The sequence below is a fragment of the Culex pipiens genome, chromosome 1 (genome assembly GCF_016801865.2).
Source record: "Culex pipiens pallens isolate TS chromosome 1, TS_CPP_V2, whole genome shotgun sequence".
In the NCBI taxonomy this organism is placed as follows: domain Eukaryota; kingdom Metazoa; phylum Arthropoda; class Insecta; order Diptera; family Culicidae; genus Culex; species Culex pipiens.
This window is the reverse complement of record NC_068937.1, coordinates 26,996,159-27,011,277: the sequence shown is the minus strand read 5'-3', so window position 1 is coordinate 27,011,277 and position 15,119 is coordinate 26,996,159. Positions and strand designations below refer to the sequence as shown.

At 39.2% G+C, this 15,119-nt stretch overlaps 1 protein-coding gene across 1 annotated transcript; it reads left to right on the top strand.

Moving 5' to 3' along the window:
* Window positions 1–6,331: 6,331 nt before the first annotated feature.
* On the top strand, window positions 6,332–13,548 carry LOC120413339 (branched-chain-amino-acid aminotransferase, cytosolic). Its single transcript, XM_039574115.2, has 7 exons — window positions 6,332–6,742; window positions 9,515–9,733; window positions 10,148–10,357; window positions 10,878–11,108; window positions 11,172–11,475; window positions 11,540–11,694; window positions 12,286–13,548. The coding sequence occupies exons 1-7, from the start codon at window positions 6,725–6,727 to the stop codon at window positions 12,472–12,474; spliced, it is 1,326 nt and encodes a 441-aa protein (XP_039430049.1). The 5' UTR covers window positions 6,332–6,724; the 3' UTR covers window positions 12,475–13,548.
* The last annotated feature ends 1,571 nt before the right edge of the window (window positions 13,549–15,119 follow it).

The window sequence follows — 15,119 nt, the reverse complement described above, 5'->3', positions numbered from 1 at the left end:
ACGCAACAACCGGTTCCGTGTTCGAACCGGTTGCTGCGTTTGAAACGGAATTTGTATACGATTCTAATTAGATTCCGTTTCAGAATTCGGATTGATTTGACTGGGTAGTGCCGATGCATGTCTGCCCCTGATCCCGGGCAGACGGTAATAACAAAATTCATGCCATTTCAATAACAAATTCTGTTAAAATAACAAAAAGTGTTATGGAAAATTCTTGCAAAATCCATTTCTGCATAATGGTTTAATAACGGTTTATGTTATCATAACAAGCCGGGACCCGTGGTGTAGGGGTAAGCGTGGTTGCCTCTCACCCAGTCGGCCTGGGTTTGATCCCAGAAGGTCCCGGTGGCATTTTTCGAGACGAGATTTGTCTGATCACGCCTTCCGTCGGACGGGAAGTAAATGTTGGCCCCGGACTAACCTAAAAAAAATGGTTAGGTCGTTAGCTCAGTCCAGGTGCAGGAGTCGTCTCCCTGGGTCCTGTCTCGGTGGAGTTGCTGGTAGGCAGTTGGACTAACAATCCAAAGGTCGTCAGTTCGAATCCCGGGGTGGATGGAAGCTAAGGTGTAAAAAGAGGTTTGCAATTGCCTCAACAATCAATCCTTCGGACACCTAGTTTCGAGTAGGAATCTCGCAATCGAGAACGCCAAGGCAATGCTGTAGAGCGAATAATTTGAATTTGATTTTTTGTTATCATAACAAAATTTGTTATTGGTCTGATATTGGTTGAAAGCCAAAACAACATTGGAATAACATTTTTTGTTATGGAAGAATAACTCCAACTGTTATTGGGATGATCGGATTAGTTGTTAAAATAACAAAAATTAATAACAAAGATTTGTTCGAAGAAAAACTAAAAATGTTATAAGTCTGTTATTACAATAACATTCCAATAACAAAAAAATCATAATCTTGTTATAAATAACGTAAAATGTTATTGGCCTAGTATTTTCAAGTATCAAAAAATGTCATTCCCAAGTTATTTCCGTCTGCTCGGGATGACGGTGCTTCTAAATAATAGTAAGCAAATAATTTTAGAAAAGAGGATTTAATTTAATTGTGTACATTGCAAATTAATATTATGCAATCATAAAAAAAACCTAGCGTGACGTCACAATCTCGCAAACCCCTCTCCCCCCTTGTCACATCTTGTCACACCCACACACTGAGTGAAATTTTATGTCAAATTTTCATGTATTTTGTCAATAAATCGTTTAAATCAAAAAAATGTTGAAAAGTGTTACTTTTCGAAACAAGTGCTGAAAAGTTCAACTTTACAGCACCCATTTGAGTGCTGAAAAGTAGAACTTTTCAGCATTTATTTTGAAAACTTTTGCTATTCGATTCTGTTATTTTTGGTACAGAAAAGTAGGCTATTTCGTCGTTCAAGAATGACAGGAAAAGTAAGTAGTTTCATGACGGAATTGCAAAAAAATGTTTTTTGACATTTTGTTCAATTCAGATTTATTTTCCCAAACATATTTTTTTTTTCAAAAAATCATATCTTTGGTACCAGACTTTGCACCATTCTAAAGCGCAAAAGATGACTTATTTAGTCCTCTAAAACAAATCAAAAAATTTCGATAATAAAATAGTAGTTTATGCAACAAGTTGCAAAAAGAGGATTTTTTCAGCACGAGTCGTAAATTTATCCAACGAGGTTCACCGAGTTGGATAAATACGAAGAGTGCTGAAATAATCAAGTTTTGCAACGAGTTCCATACAACATTTTTTGCAAATCCTAAAAACACACACTGAGTAAAATTTTATGTCAAATTTTCATGTATTTTGTCAATAAATCGGTTAAATAAAAAAAATGTTGAAATGTGTTACTTTTCGAAACAAGTGCTGAAAAGTGTTGCTATTCGATTTTGTTATTTTTGGTACAGAAAAGTAGGCTATTTCGTCGTTCAAGAATTACAGGAAAAGTAAGTTGTTTCACGATGGAATTGCAAAAAAAAATATTTTGGTAACTCAACTATTGGTGGTAAAAGGCAACTTTTTTAAGCAGGGATTTTTTTCCGTGTACATATTTTTTCTTAAAATTTCTAATCATGACCTACAACTTTGCCCAAGACGCCAAACCGATCAGAATACTCCTTCCCAAGATACAGATTTTCAAGCTCGATGAAAAGAGTGCCATTTCATCATTTTAGAAAAAAATCATGATAATATTACATGTTAATGTTGACAGATTTGTTTGTGTCAGAAAAAAATATAACATTACCTCTACAACTGATTATCTGTGATTTTACTTATGAGCAATTCCCCACCAAAACCGGGAATGGATTTTATTTGTATTTTTTTGATTTGGTTCAAACTTTGTGGGCGCCTTCCCTATGACCATAGAAGCAATTTTGTGCCATTCATTGGTTCACCCATACAAGTCTCCATATAATTTTGGCAGCTGTCCATACAAAAATGGTACGTAAATATTCATACAGCTGTAACTTTTGAGTGAATTTTCTGATCAATTTGGTGTCTTCGGCAAAGCTGTAGGTATTAAGCCGCTTTATCTCAGCAACCAGACGTCCAATCTTCAATGTCTCTTAAACAATTGTTTAGTAAATTTTCTGAACTTTAAAAAAAAAAAAAACATTTTTGGAAATGGTCACTCATGGTAACTATTTAAAAAATCGAAAAACGTAAAAGAATTAGATCACAATTTATTTTTGCATAAAACTCGGCGGCAGAATTTTTGACCATACTTCTCTATGGCTCAAAGATTGTGGATTTTTGTCTCTTAAAACATATAAAAAAATCTAGAAAATAAAAAAAAATGGGGGATTTAGTTTTTGTAAAAAAAGTTAATTAAAAAATGGCATTTTTTTCCGTGTACCTATTTTTCTCAATTTTGTATGCTGAAAGGCAATCAACAACTTAAATTTGACTAAAATGGAGTCGTAGAATGTTAAAAGTAATGAAATAAAAAAATACGACAAACAATTTTTTTGATGATTACATATTCGTAGTTTCATACAAACCTTCGGATAATCGAACTCCGGATAGTCGAAGCTTCGGATAATCAAGTCTGGGCTATTTAACTCAATCCTTAGTCCAAGTAGAAGTTGAATAAAAAATTTAGTAATTCAAATATTGAAGAAGACACTTTTGTTACAAATAATATTGTGTGAACGATTCAACAATCGTAGTACTAATCCCATATTGTTATCAATCCAGAAAAAAAACCTTTAATTCTGTTTGCCAGATTCTTCCACGCCACGACCAAGTCTTATCACAAGCCGTCGTCATCAATCGCGTTCGCGCCTCTTCGGCGTTCGGCGTCAATATTCGCCGATAGTGACGACTTAAGTCGGGAGCTCAAAACTCACAACCCGAGCAGACGGAAATAACTTGGGAAGGTCAGTTTTTGATATTGTGAGAAGATCGAAATATGTTATTGGGATGATCGGATTAGTTGTTAAAATAACAAAAATCAATAACAAAGATTTGTTCGAAGAATAACTTAAACTGTTATTATGTTGTTATTGCAATAACAAACCAATAACACAGAAGGAATCATGAAGTAATAACAAGATTTGTTATTTTGTGCGGAGAGGTGGAGCAGCATAATAACAAAAAATGTTATTGAACTGGTATGTCTCCATAACAAAAAAAGTTATTGTTTTGGTTTATTTGTAATTTGCAAATAAACCCGGGCAGACGGTAATAACAAAATTAATAATATTTCAATAACAAATCCTGTTAAAATAACAAAAAGTGTTATTATTTTAATCTGAAGTTCAACTTCAAGAAGAAAAAATAATAACAGTTTCTGATAAAATAACAAAATTTGGTATTGAAGTGATATTGTATTGGAAATATTTAATAACACGATAATAAGAGGAAATGTTATGCATTTCAAAAACTCTCCTAATAACTAAATTTGTTATTCGTTCGGTATACTGACTTAGAAATAAAATTACCATAAATCGCACAAATGGAAAAGTTTCCAAGTGTCCATAACACAATCTGTTATTATTTTTTCTTTTCTTAAATATGTTTAGATCTTAGGATAATTTTGTCTAATTTCGTCGGGGTCATTATTTTGGCCATGAAATGGGGTCCTTAAGCTAAAATTATTCTAAAAAGTTGAAATTTTGAAAGCTGATTTTTTTTTAATTATTTGATATACCCCCTAAAGGACTTTGTTTAAAATGGTTAGAACTATGGGATAATTTCGACCAATTTCGTCAGGGTCATTATTTTGGCCATGAAATGGAGTCCTTAAGCTAAAATTATTCTGAAAAGTTGATATTTTGAAAGTTGATTTTTTTAATTATTTGATATACCCCCTAAGGGACTTTGCTTAAATTGGCTAGAACTATATGGTAATTTTGACCAATTTCATCAAGGTCATTTATTTCACCATGAAATGGGGTTTCCAGCTAAATTAATCCGATAAAATTAACTTTTGAGAGTTCATTTTTTTTTTTAATTTTGTTATATTCCCTAACGGAATTGATTTATTTATTGAGAATTTTTGAAGTGTGAATAACAAAAACTGTTATTATTTTCACAGAGCCGGGAAGTCGGAGCTGACGTTGAAGTTCGAGCTGGAGTGAGACCTCGGAGACTGCATCAGATTCAGCAACTTTTACTTGGAGTCGGAATCTGTGAAGTCGGGTATTTTTGAAGAGCTGAAGTCGTCGTTGACGTCATATACTGCATCCAGAGTCGGAGTTGTCTTCAAGTATGGATTCAAAGTCGCTTGGAGGTACCCGACTCTGCAGCCCTGACTAGTACCAAGGAGTTATGGCAACTGCAGGTTTATTTGCAAATTACAAATAAACCAAAACAATAACTTTTTTTGTTATGGAGACATACCAGTTCAATAACATTTTTTGTTATTATGCTGCTCCACCTCTCCGCACAAAATAACAAATCTTGTTATTACTTCATGATTCCTTCTGTGATATTGGTTTGTTATTGCAATAACAACATAATAACAGTTTAAGTTATTCTTCGAACAAATCTTTGTTATTGATTTTTGTTATTTTAACAACTAATCCGATCATCCCAATAACATATTTCGATCTTCTCACAATATCAAAAACTGACCTTCCCAAGTTATTTCCGTCTGCTCGGGCTGCAGTTGCCATAACTCCTTGGTACTAGTCAGGGCTGCAGAGTCGGGTACCTCCAAGCGACTTTGAATCCATACTTGAAGACAACTCCGACTCTGGATGCAGTATATGACGTCAACGACGACTTCAGCTCTTCAAAAATACCCGACTTCACAGATTCCGACTCCAAGTAAAAGTTGCTGAATCTGATGCAGTCTCCGAGGTCTCACTCCAGCTCGAACTTCAACGTCAGCTCCGACTTCCCGGCTCTGTGAAAATAATAACAGTTTTTGTTATTCACACTTCAAAAATTCTCAATAAATAAATCAATTCCGTTAGGGAATATAACAAAATTAAAAAAAAAATGAACTCTCAAAAGTTAATTTTATCGGATTAATTTAGCTGGAAACCCCATTTCATGGTGAAATAAATGACCTTGATGAAATTGGTCAAAATTACCATATAGTTCTAGCCAATTTAAGCAAAGTCCCTTAGGGGGTATATCAAATAATTAAAAAAATCAACTTTCAAAATATCAACTTTTCAGAATAATTTTAGCTTAAGGACTCCATTTCATGGCCAAAATAATGACCCTGACGAAATTGGTCGAAATTATCCCATAGTTCTAACCATTTTAAACAAAGTCCTTTAGGGGGTATATCAAATAATTAAAAAAAAATCAGCTTTCAAAATTTCAACTTTTTAGAATAATTTTAGCTTAAGGACCCCATTTCATGGCCAAAATAATGACCCCGACGAAATTAGACAAAATTATCCTAAGATCTAAACATATTTAAGAAAAGAAAAAATAATAACAGATTGTGTTATGGACACTTGGAAACTTTTCCATTTGTGCGATTTATGGTAATTTTATTTCTAAGTCAGTATACCGAACGAATAACAAATTTAGTTATTAGGAGAGTTTTTGAAATGCATAACATTTCCTCTTATTATCGTGTTATTAAATATTTCCAATACAATATCACTTCAATACCAAATTTTGTTATTTTATCAGAAACTGTTATTATTTTTTCTTCTTGAAGTTGAACTTCATGATAAAATAATAACACTTTTTGTTATTTTAACAGGATTTGTTATTGAAATATTATTAATTTTGTTATTACCGTCTGCCCGGGAACCACAATCACAGTTTTCTCTCTCTCGTGTTGCGCGCGTGGTTCTCCTGTCCTATGTACTGCGATCGGGCCCAAGTTCGGGACGTTTATAATTTGGAGTGCGATCGCCGCCAGAAATTCAGTGTTAATTTGGTTCTCGAAGAGTCAACATCATCCCCTGGGAAGCAACGGAGTGAGTTTGCGAGAAACGCCCGAAATAAAAGAGAAGAGAAAAAAAAAACAGAGTGAGTGATAATAGAAGAAATAAAGTGAAGGTCTTTAAGTAAGCAAAGAGAGAAAGAAGAATAAGCAAAAAGGATCCTGTTTAAGGAAGAGGAAAACGAAAGTGAGGAACAAAAAAGTCGAAGATTGTTTAAAAGAGAAACAAGTGAAGTGATAAATATTCATAGACAAGGAAACGACGAAAAAAAAAAACGATCACTGATCAAGTGGAATAACCAGATAATACCAGAAAAAGCTTGACTCCTTAGTCAAAAAGTTCGTTGGTAGGTCGCACCGGGTCGAAACGCAAAAGTTGCAAAAATGGTACTTCGAAGCAAGGTAAGCAAGGTTTAGTCCAGCTTTTAACTTGTAGGTATTGTTGTTGACTCTTTTTTTTGCGGACTATCTTCGACGGCGACGACGGGTTTTGGCATAAAATTAACTTTATATAAATAATGGTCACACTTTGGAGAAACTCACAAAAAACTGCTTACTTATTCAAGGAATACAATTTAATCGGAGCCGTTTAAGCGGTAGAGCGACCAAACGGACTTAGTAGAGAGTACATAAGCAACGACTAAATTGGGAGGCCTAAATTCGTCGTTTGACGAATTTACCATGTGGTTTTGGCTGCGCTGATGGAAGTAAAGTGCCAAAAGAGAAGAACCCCAAAAATGGGACTCGGACTTGAGCCGGTCGTACAGATGTGGAAGTGTGAACTTGAGGTAGATTAGAACACACTCGAAAACGAAGAGAACTGACAGCAGGTAGAAGGAGGGAAAAAGTGTGGGCAGTGAACTTCAGTTCTAGGGTTTTTAAAAGGTCCTAAACGCTATTATCTTTCATATGTTTTTGGACCTTTAAAAAAATCGGTAAAGTTGAGATCGGTAAACCATCTGTCAAAATGAACAGAATGTTTACGAAGTCGGTAAATTTTAATTTACCGATTGCTTCATATTTGATAAATCGGTAATTTTTTCACAGATTTCGGTAAAACAGTAGAGATTAAAGAAAACATTTTAAAGATTATAAAATTTAATTTACATTGATGAATACTGAATACAAATTTCAGAGATTATAGAATATAGATTTCTGTCGGTTTCTTTTTATTTTGGTGAAGTAATTTGTTTACACGCTTAGATTTGTTTTACCGAATTCCATCTGTCAAAATATTTTTTTATGCGGAAATCGGTAGATTTTAGATTACGGAGAAATCGGTAAAAAATATTTTGCTCAAATGTTTAATTTACAAAAAACTCCACTATTGAAAACTCTCAGTTTCACCGGAAGTGTCCCAACCTGCCGAGTCATCCAACGACCTTGCACCATAAAAATTCTCGGCTTCTTTGCGCAAAGCTCTTACATAACAATCGTGTAAATATATAAATAAACACGCGCGCGCGCCCGCTTAGGGTTTGCACCTTCACTGCGTGTTTATCCCCTTATTTTTATCCCCGTACTAACTAAAGTCGGGGTTGGGACAGGTTGAGCCTTGTTGTTGTTGTCTAGTTTGTATTTTATCTCGTGCAAGCACTTGATACCAAGTATCGTGACCATCACGTGCGAAAAATGCTTGATTTTTATGGACTTTACCTTAAGTCTAGGGGAGAGTTACGTTTATTACTTTAAACTTATTCAAATTCAGTCAGATTTCATCACAAAATGTTTGAAATTGGTGAATTTACTCAAATTTTATTGCATTTAAAAGAAAATTAATCAAAATCTGACATTTGTCTCATTTACTCAATTTTGAGTAAGTTCGGTTTTGACGAAATCTGAGGAAACTTTTCGGAGGGAATGTAAACAAATGTTTTATCATGTTCGCTTTAGTAAATGTCAATTAAGTGTGAGCAGGATGAGATGCTTGTTTTCTTCCATGGTCCCGCCCTGTTGAAATTTGACTGTAAAAATGTCAGTAAATTGTGCGTGCAGTTCCATAAATATAAATCTGACAAATTGCACGCTCATACAAAACAACCACAACTTCACTGTAATTTAAATTGACTATCATCAAGAAGAATGTTTTCGACGCATCTCTCAACTAGTTCAACAAGCGTTTTCGATGCAACAACAATAAAACTCACTACAGCTTCCCTACAGTTCCCATGGAAACCGAAAGTGTCACGCGCTCGAGATGTTTACCAAGGAAGCGTTCATTAGCATAATTGACAATTGCTGGACGGAATCTTTCGCGACCGCTCTGAAAAGCTCAAATGTCCGCGAAGGTCTTGCGCGACAAACAGAAAAATTAGCCACTGCCCTGCAACGCTGCACTTGTTGTTGCAACGTTGCATATAAAAAGATAGCCGGTTGTTGTTGTCATGGACTTAAGTGGGTGGGCACCTTGTCGACAATTTGTCTCAATCAGAGCAGGCCGGCGCAACGCGCCGGGATCGAGTAGTTTCCATGCGGCGAGCGGGTCAATGTCATTTTGATGTTGTACAAGTGTTGCACAGGGGGTTCAACCTTGGAAGCAGCTGTCAAAATGTCACATTCGCGCTCTGACGTCACAAGAACAAACTTTCCATGGCCTACTCATAACTTGTTCCAGATTTCGCAGTTCAAAAAAGTTCCTATCAGCGGTAGACGCTCTCTCGATTGACAGGCCCGGTAGGATTAAAATGGAACAATCTACTTTTTTCCCGAAACAGCGTTGCGATGCAACGTGTTCATGTTATCAATTTTGCCCATGGCAACAGATGATTTTTTGAGTTGGTTACGGCCGTCGCACACGCCTACTTTGATAAGCTTATCGCTTGTAGGTTGGAATTGACGAAAATTGGCGAATTGTTTTTGTTGAAATTTGATTTTTCACTGGCCATCGGCGTGCGATAAGGAAATGGGACTTCAATGTCCGCCTTTTTGGTTGATAAGACTAGCGTCATGCAATTTTGGAGGTTTGGCCGCTCGCGTGATGTCGCGACGCGACTTTTTGCGCGTCCATTTTTGACGTGATTTGCAAAATGTGACAGATATGGATAGTTACTCAATTTGAGTTGTGTAACTCTTTTACAACGACTTAACTACAATTCTCTGACACCGTATGACTCCACCGACCCGTGACACCTGTCAGATTATGTTCACTAACCTCGAATCTCTTCTCTCGCACAGCACTTTGCCCGCCACATCTTCCAGCACCAGCACAAGCTGATCCAGCAGCTGCTGCAGAACCAGATCCGGCTGTGCAGCGGCGGCTCCCAGCAGGTCAAGCAGGCCCTCCGCCTGGACGAAGATGACATCAATAACATCAACATCCGCACGGTCGCCCCACCCGCGACACCCTTCCCGATGACGCTGGAGCACGCGGCCGACGTGGGCGAACAGTTTAAGGTGAGGATTCGCTGTCAAATTCGCCAAGATCGCGCGGTAGTGCCGATGCACGCTAAACTGGGTTCAGTCAAAGCACGTTGCACCTCGCGCCAAACAGTTCAGCAGGGCAAGTGACGCCGCTCCAGGTTCTTTGCGATGCAAATTTATGCCTGTCACTGGTTTAGTTCTACGAAAGTGCATTTACACGAAAGATAGACGAGTCGTCATAACTCGATCAACGACGCCAACGTGTTGACCCTGAACTTGGCTGGTGCAATGACTGCGGCTCGTTGCGTTTATCGTGTGACGTAACGGTTTCGCGAAGAGGTCACCTAACGGTTGATCTGACAGTTAGAGTTGAGGTTATGTTTCCGGTTTCTTGGCGACAAATCTAACTGCTGAACAAGAGCACTAACCGAGCCTCTTCCCTTCCAGTATTCCGACCTGTCCGTCCGGCTGGCGGCGCCGCACCAGCTGCACCCGAAGCCCGACGCGGACGATCTGTCGTTCGGCAAGTACTTCACCGACCACATGCTGCGGATCGCGTACCACCGGCGGCTCGGCGGCTGGCAGAAGCCGGAAATCACCCCCATGGAGAACCTGAACTTGCATCCGGCGGCCAAGGTGTTCCACTACGCGGTTGAGGTGAGTGCGAGATCAGGAAGTTTGTGAGCTGGTTTGGGCTAGATCGCGTCATTGGGATGAAAAGAAGCAGGTAGTAACCATTACCATTACAATTAGCGTGTGGTGATTAGCAACCGATCGTCGCGAAGATCGCGTGCCGCAACGGTTGTTGACGGGTCGTAATCCGCGGTAAACAACCTGCGAAAACATGTGCTTGGCATCCGATTATGCTCGCGTCTTATCGCCGTCAACAACGCGGCAAAGACGGCGGCTCTGTTTTGGGTTTGCTAATCTCGCTGGATCACCGGGGTCAACCCCTGGGTTGGCAATCACTGACGTTGCACCGCTGACAACAGCTGATTCGCTGCGCGAAAACAATCGCGCGCTGTTTTCTTCGTACCGTTGTTTTCCACTGCGCGGTTATCAGCGCCTACCGGCTGGGAACTAGTTCAGCCGAAGGTCCCGATCATCACAATGACACGATCGAGCCTCTCTCCTGGAATCACAGCGCACTAACGATGTTGTTTTTGTTGATTTGCAGCTGTTCGAGGGCATGAAGGCGTACCGTGGCGTCGATGGACGAATCCGGTTATTCAGACCGGAGATGAACATGGCCCGTATGAACGTTACCGCGCACCGCTCCGGATTGCCGACCTTTGACGGCGAAGCCCTGATCAAAGCCATGTGCCGACTGATCCTGATCGATTCCGAGTGGGTGCCGCACACCGAGTCGTCCAGCTTGTACATTCGACCCACGCTGATCGGAATTGAGGTTAGCTTTTCAAAAATCCACCCCTCGATGAACCTCAAGTAACCCAACCCTCTTCCCCAACAGCCAACCCTCGGAGTCGCCTCGTCGGATTCGGCCCTCCTCTACACGATCCTCTCCCCAGTTGGTGCCTACTTCAAGCCTGGTGCCGGCGGTCTCAAGCTGTACGCCGACCCGAAGTACACCCGGTCCTGGCACGGCGGTGTCGGCGACCGCAAGGTCGGCTCCAACTACGGACCAACGATCCACGTGCAGAAGGAAGCGCTCAAGCAGGGTTGCCACCAGGTGTTGTGGCTGTACGGCGACGACCACGAGCTGACCGAGGTCGGCGTCATGAACGTGTTCATGCTGTACATCAACGACAATGGAGGTAAGAGCCGTTTGCTACACGCGTCACGAAAACCCGAATGTTCTAACCGCAATCACTTCAATAGAAAAGGAAATGCTCACCCCACCCCTGGACGGGCTAATTCTGCCCGGAATCACCCGTGACTCGATCATCCGGTTGTGCCGCGAGTGGGGAGAGTTCACCATCAAGGAGCAGAAGTTCACCATGCCCTGGATCCGCCAGCTGGCCAAGAAAGGACGGGTGAGTTTCTTTTGACAGACGCAGTTTTTGTTTACAATCGGCGAGTTTCGGTGAAATCTTTTCCGACAGCAAAATTGTTACGGTTTGACGTTTGTTGGGGTGGTCAACACAGTTGCTTGCATGCGTCAACAAATTGGTTTTGAACAACTTTGTTAAAAACATTCACAATTTACAATTTGCTTACAACTTCGGTGGTTTTTCACAGCTGCCGATTTACTTACAACTTCGGTGCTTTTCACAGCTGCTTGTTTACTTACAACTTCGGTGCTTTTCACAGTTGAAACGTTTTTTGTTCCTTTGCTTCCACTTGCTTCTCATTGTTTACACCACCTGTCAAAGTAACACACACTCCCATCCAAGGTTACACAGATTTCGTCTAACCCAAACTTACTCAAAATTGAGTAGTGAGGCAAATGTCAAATTTTGGTAAATATTTGCACCGCGGTTTGAAGTTTGATGGCAAAGTTGTGTGACATTTGGCATTCAAACAAAATGAAACTCTCTGACGTGCCTCCCGAGCCGCAATGCCGAACGGTGGGGCTTGCAAAAACAACAAAATTACTAAACCATTATTTTTATTTTCCAAAATAGTTGCTGGAGATGTTCGGCGCGGGCACGGCCGCCGTCGTCAGCCCGATCGAGCGCATCGCGTACGAGGGCGAGGAGATCTACGTGCCGACGGACGCCCAGGACTCGCCGGTGTACCGGCGGTTGTACGACACGCTCACCGGCATCCAGTACGGCAAGATTGACCACCCGTGGGCCACGGTGATAGATTAAAAGGTGCGGAAAGTGTTTGTATAGTATCGAATATCGCCTCGGAAAATCATCCGCCGGCTTCCCGGAAGTTTGTGGAGAGTCGTGGAGAGGGAAAAGACACCCTAACCGCAATGTTTTTGGGTTAGGGTCACTAGGCTAGGCGCGATTGTGTAAATAGTGCGGAGATTTCCTTGTTTATTTTTATTTTGAGTAAGATTCAACAGCTGTTTCTTGTTTTGAATAGATGTGCCAAATTTTGCATGCAAAGAGCCCACTTGTGACCGGTTTTGGTCACAAGTGGCTGTCATATCTATTTGAATTTTAAGAAGATTGTGATTTTCATCTATTTTGTTTTCAACCAGAATCATTTTCTCTAAACTATACTTTGTAGATCTACTTACTCTTGCAGAAAGAGGAACGAAATCGAAATTGCATGAAGCATTTATTAGTTTTTAGGTAGGACCGCTTTAATCCTTTTAATTTCAACTTCCCTCTGAGTGATAGATGATGGATTACTGTTTAAAACGGGGTGAGCTTTCTCGCAGGACCACGCAGGGCAAGTCGTGTGATACAGTTAGTTTGAATTATTTTGTTGCTAGTGGAGTTAAGAATGGTTCCCCTTGCCGGACATGTGATAAGGTAAACAAAACTCAGGAAATTGGGAAACAATTTCAGTGGTCTTCCTCGCAGTCGCAACTGGGGCACAACATTACCCTTCCCCCCACAAAATTGGCAAAGAAAATAATTGGAACAGCAAAAATCTGGGCCCGCTTCGCGCGGATGATGTTTGAAGTCTAACAGAACCAAATTAACACACAAAACAAAGAAAAAATCCGTAAAAAAACCCATCAAAATTCAAACGAATCGGCTGCAAACAGAAAAATTTGCGAGGACGACGCAGCAGGCATGGTTTGAAATATTTCACTGAAATGTTTCCCGCAGCAAGCGAAGCGAAGCTTGCCCGTTGAGATAAAAGCTCGCGCGAGTGTGAGTGTGGGTGCGCAAAAGTTGGTAGTATTTAAGGATTTTTGAATTTATTTTTATCTCTCTTTTTAACGAAAAAAAAAAAAAACAAAAACATAAACAAAAAATAAACCCCTAGTGGCTTAAGAGAACACTGCGTTGTAAATTATATCAAACCGCTCCAACGGAAGTAGTTTGTCGTACAAAACGAAAAAAAGTGCATTTCCAGTTGTAAATAGTGTTAGGGTATTTGAATTTCAAGCGTAGCTCGTAGACAAAGGCAGTGAGCAGGGACTTGCGGGTCGCAGCTGTGTCAAGAGTGTTTCTTTTTTTATAAAAAAAATATGTCGTAGATTGTAATAAATACTAGTTGACAGTAGGAGCGCAAATGATTTGTTTTGCCATAGCTCGATAAGGTTCGCTTTTTGAATGTATTACCGTTGGAGGAAATGACAATAAAGAATGGTAGTACTGTGCTAATTTTGAAAAAAAAACTTATTATATTGATTTAAAGAAATATCACATTTCCCCAAATTATTTTTCCATCTTATGTCAATGTCAATGTTTGCGTTTGTGTTTTGACCCTTATCAAACAATTTTCAGATTTCTTTTAATTTGTTGAAATTATGGAATCATGGATTACTTTATCATGGATCAAAAAGCAATTTTGCCCCAATCGCCCATACAACCTTCAATTAATTTTGGCAGTAGAAATGCTATAAAAAACATTAGTGAAATTGTAGGTAAAAACTGTCGTTGAGAATTTTGGAAAGAAAAGTTACGGTTATAAAAATAACAGGGTTTTTTTTATTGAATTAATCACAAATTCGTTTGGCTCTGCTGCCATTTCCTTTGACTTATTGTATTCTCCCCAAATCGTTTAAATTTCAGTTAAGTCGTTTTATATCCTTATTTGTATATTTAACAGAAAAATGTTTGCAAACGTAATTTAATTTATGATGCTTATGAAAATTGAAGCAAAAAAATTCGACAATATCGTCACCATCGTGCTAACTTGTCGTACGTGCATTTTGAGCCTCACCTTTTAACCTTCACAGATCCCCAAAATTCGATTTCAATCCTGAGATATTCAACGAAATCCGAAAAAAACTCCATGCATTTTAGTCACTTTACATATGAAAGTAGTCTCAATCTTTTCGTGCTACCTTGTCACTCCCTGAAAATTGATGTAAGTGCGACAACTGGCCAAAGGGATTGCAGGTCAGAACGCGTTTGACGCACGTACAAGTTAGACTACCGTAAACATTTGTAATTATAACTTGGGACTCCAGCAACCAACTTCAACCAAACTTCGGGACAATGCACAGAATGATTATCCAAACAAAACATGTTTGTTATTGTTTACATTGCGTGCTTTCCTTTTTGTTTATTCAAGGTTCAAGATTAAAATGCGTTTTTCTCGGAACGTCGGAATGGCGGGTGCGACAAGATAGCACGAAACGTTATATAGAATTCTTGGTATTTTTTTACAGTCCTAACTCGATTATCCGAAGGCCTTGGCAAATATTTACTTCGGATAATCGAATCACGAAAATTTTTTTTTTGATTGTTGAGCTTAAATATGACACTTAAGTGATTTAGAATTTTTGAATGGCGGTGATGAAATATTTGAGTAAAATGGGATCGCAGAACTCCAGTGTAATGTTAAAAGTAAGAAGATTAAAAATACGATTTTTTTTTGT

What these genes read in the sequence shown, in the direction of transcription:
- LOC120413339 (XM_039574115.2), top strand. An exon ending in TGTTCCACTACGCGGTTGAG is followed by an intron (nt 10,358 to 10,877) that starts GTGAGTGCGAGA and finishes GTTGATTTGCAG; the next exon opens with CTGTTCGAGGGCATGAAGGC. An exon ending in CCACGCTGATCGGAATTGAG is followed by an intron (nt 11,109 to 11,171) that starts GTTAGCTTTTCA and finishes CTTCCCCAACAG; the next exon opens with CCAACCCTCGGAGTCGCCTC.